Source organism: Cajanus cajan, chromosome 5 (assembly GCF_000230855.2).
Source record: "Cajanus cajan strain Asha chromosome 5, NIPB_CcT2T_4, whole genome shotgun sequence".
Classification (NCBI taxonomy): domain Eukaryota; kingdom Viridiplantae; phylum Streptophyta; class Magnoliopsida; order Fabales; family Fabaceae; genus Cajanus; species Cajanus cajan.
The window spans coordinates 7171980-7183341 of NC_138521.1; the positions used below are offsets into that span (position 1 = coordinate 7171980).

Consider the following 11362-nt stretch of genomic DNA (forward strand, 5'->3'; position numbering starts at 1 on the left):
TACATATAGTTTCCGTGTTTTAAAAATATGAAATTTTGGTCCTATTGTCAATTTGATGTTTGTTAATCATTAAATTTTAATATTTTATAATGACCTATCACCACTTAAATTGAAAAATAACATACAAAGATCATCATTTGTATTTATTTTATTGAGTGACTAAAATTTATTTTATTAATAAATCTTATTTGTATGTTTTTTTTTCCTAATGTCATGTTACTAAATATTACATCACTACTTAAATATGAGTAAATGTTAAAATCTAATAATTAATAGATGTCAATTTGATGAAAAAATTGAAATTTTATATTTTAATATCTAATAATTAATATGAGTAAATTAGATGGACTAAATATTTTTATTTTAAAATAGAGGAGGCCAAACAAAAATAGAGAAACAAAAATACATGTAACTTATATTTTTTCATAACCATGTTATATGAGTGAATTATTTATTAACTTTGTCAATGACTAATTACTAATACTGAAGAATTTGAATAGTTAATTTTAATATAAAATTTGAATCTTACTTCAAGACATCAAATGTATCTTTATTTAGACCAATGACTTGTTCGTATCATATTTATGTATTTATTATAATTGTATTTTAATTTATATAAAATAAAAAAATATTTATTTTATACAATTAAATTTATAATAAATAAATATTTTTATTATATATATCACTTTTATGTATAGAATTTTTTGGTTACAACTTTTATGTATAGATAATATTGTTTTTCGTAAATCCGTATAAAAAAAACTAATTCGTGCCACATAAATTGTTGTTCTTATTTAAAAAAACACTTGACACGAAAAATGCATGTAATTTATTTATTTATTTATCCTGAGATTTATTATTTATTAAATTAAATTAAATTAAATTTATAATTTTGAATTTGTCATGCAGTGGTGAGGTCTCTTTCTGGGGTCACAGGGAAAAGAAAAATAAAAGGGTAACCAAAACGACGACTAGTTTCTAACGAGAAAGAGATGGAACAAAAAGCAAAATGGGAAAAGTCATCACTCAATTTCTATAACAAAATCCGAATTTTCAAACGATCCTTCCTTTCGCAAATTTGTGTAATCGGATAGAATTCAAGAGGGTCGTTAACATTATTTATTATTATGTTTTTCTTCCCCTGAAATTCAGATATTAATTATAGATTAATTTTGTGGATGACGATGATGTTTAATGGTTGATGATCAAGATCCAAATTTGAAGTCGTGGATGATTCATTCCGCAACGGATCGTTTCTGGGTCGGTGTTTGTTTCCCTGGATATCCCCTCCGCGTTACCTTATTTGTCTCTCTTTCTCTCTATGAATGTTTGAAGTTTCGGTGTAATAGGGCCTGTTAACTACATGGGGCAAACCTGATTTGCAGCCCTTTTTATCTTTGCCATAAGAGGATCTGATTGTGATTTTGATCGGAATTTGATGGGGCTATCTGCTTGAATTTCCTGTTTGATCACCAGGGTGGTTGTTTTGTTTAATTGGTCAAAGAATTATGGTTTTTTGGGGTTAGTTTTGCAATGGGGAGGAAGTGGAGTGGCTTGACCTTTTCAGTTGGAGTTTTTGCGTGAAGCGTGTTGTTTAATTGCGTATGATTGTGAAGAAAGGTTTTCATCCGGGTATGAACTTTTTTATCTCCTTTGAATTGGGTGGTTTTCTTTTTCATAGTTATTGTAATTTGACTTGGGTTGATTGAGATATGCTGTAGTCCTTGTTTAGTAGTGAAGAGTGATTTGTGAGAGTTGGAATTGGTTGAAAGGTGGGAGAAGTTGGGTTCCTTCTGTGAATTTTTAATTCAAGGGTCAATAGGGTGGCAATTGATCTTTATTCCTATTGTAGATTCGTTGATGAAGTTGTTTCCTAGGCTGAATGGAGAACCACAAACTGCCTCGACAAGGTTGGGGATTGTTTGTGGATATAGAAGAAGGGAAATTTAGATTGTGAGGGTTTGAACCCGAGTTGTGAATTACAAGTATAGTTGCTTAGGATATCTGGGATTTGATTGAATTTTTGTTGGGGGTTCTAGTTCTTTATTTTGGATTAGTTCCCTGTTCTGAACATGGTCTGTTAGGAGTGGCAAATGGGCAAGTCATAATGAACGGGCAAACTAGATTGTTTGTCAATGGATGCAGTGGACAAGACTTTTTCTGATCTTGTCAGCATCGTCAAATCATGGATTCCCTGGCGATCTGAGCCAGGAAATGTGTCTAGAGATTTTTGGATGCCCGACCAGAGTTGTAGAGTATGCTACGAGTGTGATTCACAGTTCACCTTATTTCATCGTAAACACCATTGTCGTCTTTGTGGACGAATTTTCTGTAACAAGTGTACAACAAACTCGATTCCTGCCTCATTTAGCAACCAAAGGAATTCTCGGGATGAGTTGGAAAAGATTCGTGTATGTAATTATTGTTACAAACAATGGGAGCAGGGTGTAGTTGCTTTTGATAAGAGTATTCCGGTTTCCAATCTGGATCATAGTGCTTCGGCATCTACTTCAAGCTCGGTTAGCAGTAAAACCAGTGCCACTGCAAACAGTAGTAATATTACTCTCTGTTCCATGCCTTATTCAGTTGGGTCTTATCAACCAATGCAACAGGGTTCTGTTCTGAACCTGCATCAATCACCTGTTAGGGCGAAAGACGCGGATGCTGACAGGGAAGGTTTTTCAGCCTTAGGAGGGAGGAGTGATCTTGTAGCAGATCTGGGTGATCCATTACCGAATAAATATGCATTCTCAATAAACAGGTATTGTACTGTTTATACTAGGTTCACTGACAGAGAGAGCTAATGTTTGATTGTTCATATTGATATTTCTTTACTCAGACATTCTTCATGTAGTTATGTATTTATATTTGTTTTTAGTCAATCATATTCTTCACTGTGCTCATAAGACATGACATGACAAATTCAAAAGGAGTGTTACAATTAGAATTTATTATAACTGGATTTAAGCTGTGGAGTCTTATAAAATGATATAAACATTTTATTCTAATGGGCATCAAGTGTTATCAGGAATCCTTGAATCTGAATATGTGGATGTTATGTACTGTTTGACCTTGTTATTTATTTACACAGGGCTTGCATTCTGTGTCAACCAGCATTTTTGTATTTAAACTGTGTCAAGTCCATGGGGGCTGTTGCTTTTTCTAATATTTTGTCATGGATCATATGATTTTGTCTTGTTTCAGAAGTGATGATGATGAGGATGAGTATGGTGTATATCGGTCAGATATGAGGCATTATCCTCAAGTGAATAGTTACTATGGACAATCTGAGCTTAATGGGATAGATAACATTGATGGCTTACAGAAAGTGGATCTGGACGGAGAAAACATTAATGCAAAACTCCCTTCAAACTACAGTTTTGACACACAGGGTTTGGAAGGAGCCCCGGTTATTTCAAAAAATGAAGATGAACCTGATATCTGTGATGAAAATGAAGCCCCTTCTTCATTATATGTTTCAGAGGATGTCAATGCTGAACCTGTTGATTTTGAAAATAATGGACTTCTCTGGCTCCCTCCTGAACCAGAAGATGAAGAAGATGAACAAGAAGCCATTTTGTATGACGATGACGATGATAATGATGGGAATGCCATTGGAGAGTGGGGGTATCTGCGCACTTCAAGCAGTTTTGGAAGTGGTGAGAATCGACACAGAGAAAGGTCAGGCGAGGAGCACAAGAAGGTAATGAAGAATGTTGTTGATGGGCATTTTAGGGCATTGGTATCTCAGCTGTTACAGGTTGAGAACCTACCTGTTGAAGAAGAGGACGAAAACAGTTGGTTGGAGATTGTCACATCTCTGTCGTGGGAAGCTGCTACTTTATTGAAACCAGATATGAGCAAAAGTGGAGGGATGGACCCAGCTGGTTATGTGAAAGTCAAATGCATAGCATGTGGGAGCCGCATTGAAAGGTAAACTATATATGTATTTCTCTATACTTCTATGTTTTATCTACTGTTAGTTCCATGTTCTTCTATATCGGTTGATACAATTTATCAATCTGAATGGCATTTACCAATGGGTTTTTAAGACATCATGATCCTCTTTCTCTAATGTATACACAGTGTATGTTTATATGTACAGAATGTACCTTTCATAAATATACTAAACAAAAGAATTCTAGAGAAACAGTGCTGTAGCTTTTGAATATTTTATTTCTAGTTCCAACTTCCAAAAGAGAAAAGAAGAAATTGATTATTAAAATAAACTAAAGGAGATCACTGAAAAACAGACATTTCCAAAGAGCCAGCGAAATTGTTATTAAAAGAAAAACAACAAATAGAAAGACGTGCAATTACATTTTTGTGCGTAGTCTGGGGTTAGATATGCATGTTATGTGCCGAGAGAATGACCTTTAATTATGGAGGCAATATGAGATCAAAAGGAAAGTAACATATGAAATCTAGAAAGCACTAAATGTTCTCTTCTGATAACTCATGTATATCTTTCTTTATAGTTTATACTATAACGTAGGATTAGGAATACACAAGTAATAAGAGCTTCTACACAAGTAATTATTTTATTAATTTTCACAAAATCTGCATCATACCCACAGGCTAAAACTGAACCTAATTTTAATTCACCTGCTTTTATATGATCACTTGGTCTTATCTCTTGTTATATACCCAGTGATATATTTATTTAACTCTGTAATGGGTCAAAGAGAATATTTTTTATGTGACATTCCTTGCATTCCTTTTGCTATTTTTCCTGACTTCTTGGATTCATACTTTTATTAGTGTGGTGGTTAAAGGAGTTGTTTGTAAGAAAAATGTGGCTCACCGGCGAATGACGTCAAAAGTGGATAAACCTCGCTTGTTGATCCTGGGCGGGGCTCTAGAGTATCAACGTGTTACCAACCTCTTATCTAGTGTAGATACCCTATTGCAGCAGGTTGTACATGTGTACCATTTTTTTATCCTTAGTCTGGTGCTTGTTTGGTTGCTGGTGCACATGCTAGTATCACGAGTTCATGCTTATGTTTTATATCCTTATCTAGGAAATGGACCATCTGAAGATGGCAGTGGCGAAGATAGCTTCACACCAGCCAAACATCTTGTTGGTAGAGAAATCAGTCTCACGATATGCACAGGAATATCTTCTTGCAAAGGACATATCTCTGGTTCTCAATGTAAAGAGACCACTTTTGGAGCGCGTAGCACGTTGCACTGGCACTCAAATAGTGCCTTCAATTGATCATCTTTCATCACAAAAGTTGGGTTACTGTGAAACATTTCGTGTAGAAAAGTTTGTTGAAGACCTAAATAGTGCTGGTCAGGGTGGGAAAAAAACAATGAAAACATTGATGTTTTTTGAAGGTTGCCCCAAACCATTGGGCTTCACAGTAAGTCTCTATTTTTTTTATTATGACTTTTATTTAATTTGAATATAATAAGAAATAGGCCTTCAGGCAACTCTAACTTTTAATTTCCAGATAATGTGTGATCTGTCTACACTATGCAAACACATGGATGATTCTCTTGTCCTTTTCATAACTAGAAATTTTTAGTTGACTCCTCACTCGTGACATGGTAACTTGGCCTGTCTGACCAAGTGGTCAAGAGTTTGTCACCTCTACCCTCCAATTAATAATTATATTTCAACAGAAAGTTGTTCTATGTTTTTCTATGCTTCAAGCCCCCAAGGGTTACTGGGTTACAGGGTTTATTAGAGACATTAGTTGAGGATTTTCTTAATAGCTCAAGTTTTTGTATAAGTTCGTCCTTGACATTTTATTTTAAAAAATTCCAATACGGTTAGTTATTGTTTAGATGCCATTTTATTGTAACTTAGTTGTCATGTGGAAACTGTATGAAGAGTTCATTCATCTTGTGTTTCCAATTGAACAGATTTTACTTAGAGGCGCTGACAAGGATGAATTAAAGAAGGTAAAGCATGTGGTTCAGTATGGAGTTTTTGCAGCTTACCATTTGGCTTTGGAGACATCCTTTCTTGCTGATGAAGGAGTCTCCATGCCAGAAATTCCATTAAACAGTCTGGCCCTTCCAGATGATAAAGCATCATCCATTCAGAGGTCCATTTCAACAGTTCCTGGTTTCAGTGCTGCTGGTGATGAAAAGCTTCAAGGGCATGAACCAGACACTGAACCATCGAGAATCCTCACAGTTGCTGATCTAGTCTCGTCAACTTGCGGTACAGGGCCCTGTGTGTCTAATGGTGCTTCTCAATCTATGCCACTTGGATCAAGTCTCTACAATTCAACTGCATTTTACTCCTCCATTGTTGCTTTAGGAAATTCAATTTCAGAATCGCACCATAATATGCTTCTTTCTTGCACTAGTAGAGACAGAAATGAAATGGATTCCAAACAACCTCTAGTGGAAGAAAATTCTGTTGTGGACAACACAATGGTTGTCATGGATGATCCTACTGTAGATGACCCTGGAACTTCAGAGAAATTATATCAAGGCATATCAGTTGACACTCCTCAAAATGGCGATCTCAAAATCTCTGCAATCCAGTTAAGTGGATCAGGATCTTTATCTCCAATAGATGTTCAAAACCATCCCGAGAGTCTAGGAATCACAAATGAAGAGCCAATTCTTGAAAAAGAAGAGTTTCCTCCATCTCCATCTGACCATCAAAGCATTTTGGTGTCTTTGTCCTCCCGGTGTGTATGGAAGGGAACTGTTTGTGAGAGGTCCCACCTATTTCGAATTAAATACTATGGAAACTTTGATAAGCCATTGGGTCGGTTTCTGCGGGACCATTTATTTGATCAGGTAATTGTCTGTTCTAGGTATAAATATGTCTTTGTTTTTGAACTATGACTGTGTGGCAGTAATTATAACATTTGTCATTGCTTTTCAGGGCTATCGATGCCATTCTTGTGAAATGCCAACGGAAGCACATGTGCATTGCTATACTCATCGACAGGGAACACTTACCATATCCGTCAAGAAACTACCGGAAATTATCCTACCTGGTGAAAGGGATGGAAAGATTTGGATGTGGCACAGGTGCTTGCGGTGTCCGAGAATCAATGGCTTTCCACCTGCTACACAGAGAATAGTTATGTCTGATGCTGCTTGGGGTTTATCATTTGGGAAATTTTTGGAGCTCAGTTTCTCAAACCACGCTGCAGCCAGCAGGGTGGCAAGCTGTGGCCATTCTTTACACAGAGATTGTCTTCGTTTTTATGGGTAATTATAGTCTTCCCTAATTTTGGGTTTTAACTAAACAACAATCGCCCAAGTTTTATAAATAATGTTAAACAGGCCATGGGGTGTGGTCTTGATCTCATAATGAACTTGATTTAAGACACAAATGTTGGATTTAAAAAATAAAGCATTGCCTTATTTTTATCAGCCTGATTATGTAAGAGAAAGGATTCTTAAAACTTCCCTTTGGAGGACATGTAGGGGTTTCCCCTCATTATGAAAAACATATAAACTTGGTTTTCTTTTTATGCTATTCAAGATTTTTTTGGCTAAATGTGTACTTGCAGCATTTTTTTTTGTGACTTTCATTAAAGCATCATACATGTGTTTCTGTTGCAGATTTGGAAGAATGGTTGCTTGTTTTCGATATGCATCAATTGATGTTCACTCGGTCTACCTTCCTCCACATGAACTGATATTTGATTATCGGAATCAGGATTGGATACAACAAGAATCAGATGAGGTTCAATATTTGCAATCTTGGATCCTAAAATTTGGTTGTATGATAGTGCATCTAATTTCTGGTTGTTACAGGTGGTCAACCGGGCAGAACTTCTATTCTCTGATGTACTCAACGGTCTTAGTCAAATTGGAGAGAAAAAATCTAGTGCAGTCCAAATCAACAATGGCCTCAAAACACCTGAATTAAGACGCCAAGTTGTTGAACTAGAGGGGATGTTGCAAAAGGAGAAACTAGAATTTGAGGTGGGGTCTTCAGTAATTATACCTTAATTTATAGTTTCAGTCAAGTTCCTTGTCTAGTATGGCCTTGTTTAGTGATTAATTTTGTTACTAGTTAATTATTAGATATAAAATATCCATGTGTTACTGGACTGGAAGTTTTGTTAAATTCTATAATTCAAACAACATATAAATAGTTTGAAAGGCTTGTGCTTGAATCATTCTCTCTTCTTTTTTACTTAGGAAACTCTTCAAAAGATTTTGAACCAAGAAAAGAGAAATGGCCAACCTGAGATTGACGTTCTGGAAATTAATCGATTGTGGAGGCAGTTACTTTTTCAATCATATATGTGGGATCACCGCCTTGTTTATGCAGCCAACTTAGTAAATTCCAACAACGAATCTGGTTCAAGCAGTCCAATTTCAGAGGATAAGGAGAATCCCACAGATGAAAATCAGATGAGTATTAAATCTATTGATGGTGATCCAAAGCTTAATGAAAGCCCTTGCCTTGGAGGAGGAAGTGTAGTAATTGATGGCAAAATTTCACAAGATGATGCATTGCATCAAGAAATTGACATGGCCAAAAATAAAAATCATGAGAAAGATGAGGAACCTAGTCTTTCAAACTGCAAAAGCATAAGTGATCAGTCTGACCTAGAACCTGAATTCGGTGTTCGCAGAACTCTCTCTGATGGGCCATTTCCTGTCATACCTAGTTTGTCTGAAACACTTGATGCAAAATGGACTGGTGAAGACCACTCAGGATTTGGAATTCAAAAGGATAACACTTCTGTAAATCCTGATAATATGACAGATGCTTTGACGATCAGTGTACAAAAAGAAACACATAATCTACTGGATCGTACAGAAGATCAAAATGGTTCCAAGAGTTTCTTTTCTTCTTTTAAAGGTCATGATAATGTGGAAGACTCCTCAAGCTGGTTAGGGATGCCCTTCTTGAACTTCTATCGCCAATTTAACAAGAACCTTTTTGCTAGTACACAGAAGTTTGATACCCTGGTTGACTACAATCCTGTTTATGTGTCATCCTTCCGGAAGCAGGAACTCCAGGGTGGGGCAAGGCTGCTTCTGCCAATTGGTGTCAATGACACTGTAATTCCGGTATATGATGATGAACCCTCAAGTATTATAGCCTATGCCTTAATGTCACCAGATTATCATTTCCAATTGGGTGATGAAGGAGAAAGGCCAAAAGAGGGTACAGAGTTGGCTTCATCATATTTTTCTGACTCAGGCCCCTTCCAGTCATTCTCATCTGTTGATGAAATGGCTTTTGATTCTCAGAAAAGTTTTGGATCAATAGAAGAAATGATATTTTCCATGTCTGGGTCTCGTAACCCGTCAATTCTGGACCCAATGTCATATACTAAAGCTATGCATGCCAAAGTTTCCTTTGGAGAAGATGGTCCCCTTGGCAAAGTAAAATATTCTGTGACTTGTTACTATGCCAAGCGTTTTGAAGCCTTAAGAAGGGTCTGTTGTCCTTCAGAGCTTGACTATATAAGGTCTTTAAGTCGTTGTAAGAAATGGGGAGCTCAAGGTGGGAAGAGTAATGTATTCTTTGCCAAAACTTTGGATGATCGGTTTATCATCAAACAAGTTACCAAAACAGAACTCGAATCATTCTTTAAATTTGGTCCTGAATACTTCAAGTACCTTTCTGAATCCATAGCCACTGGAAGTCCAACATGCCTGGCAAAGATTCTTGGCATATACCAGGTACATGTCTTTTGAACCTTATATATATATATTCCCCTTTTAATTCTGTTTTTAGGACCTCAAATTTTGAAGCTACCTGTCAGGTTTATTTGTGAAATGAAAATTTTATTAGGAATCAAGCCAAAGTTATTCAAAGAAGTTTAATTGGTGATATATCTTTCGAAAGTGTTGGTGATCATTATAGTAGCAGAATACCAAAATAACTATTTATATTTTGTTAAAGCATCTCATATGAACATAATCGTAAGTGGGTATTCATCCAATTTTGCACAAGTTTTTTGTACAGGTTTCTGAAAATTAATGTGTTAAATATATGATGACTTAAAAACGCTGGAAGGACTAACCAACCATGCAATGAATCATCTTTTAAGTGTATTAATAATTGGATGATTGATATATGATTTTGTATTTTGCTTCACTTGATTGCATATTATGTTAACCACCTGATGTTTGGATGGCAATCTATTGGAAAGGTTACATCAAAGCATCTTAAAGGAGGGAAAGAATCAAGGATGGATGTTTTGGTTATGGAGAATCTTCTGTTTAGGAGGACTGTGACGAGACTTTATGATCTTAAAGGATCTTCGAGATCAAGGTATAACGCAGATAGCTCTGGGAAAAACAAAGTTCTGCTGGACCAGAACTTAATTGAAGCAATGCCAACTTCTCCTATTTTCGTTGGAAACAAAGCTAAACGGTTGTTGGAGAGAGCTGTCTGGAATGACAGTGGTTTTCTTGCTGTAAGTCTTAAAACTTTGTTGACATTCTTCCTTCTCTTAACTGTCTCCTTTTCTTGTTTCATCCTTAGGAGTGGTCTAAGTTGGCTCTTTTGTTGCAAAATGCACATCATCTTATGTCCATCTCACATGCTCTTGTGCAGTCAGTTGATGTAATGGACTATTCTTTACTGGTTGGGATGGATGAAGAGAAGCATGAATTGGTTATTGGAATCATTGATTTCATGAGACAGTATACCTGGGACAAACATCTTGAAACATGGGTAAAAGCTTCAGGCATCCTTGGAGGACCAAAGAACACACCTCCAACAGTTATATCGCCAAAGCAATACAAGAAAAGGTTCAGGAAAGCAATGACCACTTACTTTCTCATGCTTCCAGATCAGTGGTCTCCCAATGCCCCTTCTATTCTCACTAGTAATTCTCAGTCTGATTTAGGTGAAGACAACAACACACAATCTAGGACCCCAGCTGAATGATTCTTTGGTTTTGTGTTTCTGTAAATTTTACTTTCAATTTGGTTGGGGAATTAACTCCCCCATAATTTTATATTGATTTTTTGTTTTTCCATCGTATATTATATAGGAATTCTTTCGGTTCATTTGTAATTTTGTCAACTAGATGTTTTCAATTATTTGTTAGAAGATACCAAAAGAGAGGCTGTTAGCAGCCAAAGATGTTTGTCTGGGGTAAAAGTATTTGATGACCTCTGGATGAAATCTTTGTACAAAAACCTATAGTAATGTTCCAACAACACGTTCTATACATGTATATGATTTTAAATTTCTCAGACATGCTCTTGAATATCTCAAATTCTTTTCAATTACCATGTCGTGCTTGGCTTCAGATATTTATCGGGGCTATCTTTATTTATTGTTTATCATTGGGCTGGGTTAAGCAGCTTAACTTAAACTGTAAGAGGAATAATGTTTACGATTCTATAATTCTCATGCATTTGGATTTTTACTGGAAATTTAAATCACTAGGTCATTTCTTTT

General features: G+C 36.0%; 1 protein-coding gene across 2 annotated transcripts; it reads left to right on the plus strand.

The window, feature by feature from the left end:
- Window positions 1-966: 966 nt before the first annotated feature.
- FAB1B (phosphatidylinositol-4-phosphate 5-kinase family protein) lies at window positions 967-11156 on the plus strand. 2 transcript variants are annotated; one of them, XM_020382779.3, is made up of 11 exons: window positions 967-2761; window positions 3205-3933; window positions 4762-4915; window positions 5022-5366; window positions 5872-6765; window positions 6854-7185; window positions 7543-7666; window positions 7738-7908; window positions 8128-9627; window positions 10101-10367; window positions 10508-11156. In XM_020382779.3, exons 1-11 carry the CDS (start codon window positions 2136-2138, stop codon window positions 10841-10843), a joined length of 5478 nt encoding a protein of 1825 aa, XP_020238368.1. In that variant the 5' UTR covers window positions 967-2135; the 3' UTR covers window positions 10844-11156. The 2 variants fall into 2 exon arrangements, with proteins under 2 accessions (XP_020238368.1, XP_029131071.1); XM_029275238.2 differs by having other exon boundaries at window positions 3208-3933.
- The last annotated feature ends 206 nt before the right edge of the window (window positions 11157-11362 follow it).

Excerpts from the sequence above, each read along its gene's own strand:
- FAB1B (XM_020382779.3), top strand. The coding sequence starts at position 2,136 with ATGGATGCAGTGGACAAGACTTTTTCTGATCTTGTCAGCATCGTCAAA. Across the intron at positions 3,934-4,761 it reads TGTGGGAGCCGCATTGAAAG|TGTGGTGGTTAAAGGAGTTG; the intron begins GTAAACTATATA and ends TACTTTTATTAG. Across the intron at positions 7,909-8,127 it reads AGGAGAAACTAGAATTTGAG|GAAACTCTTCAAAAGATTTT; the intron begins GTGGGGTCTTCA and ends TTTTTTACTTAG.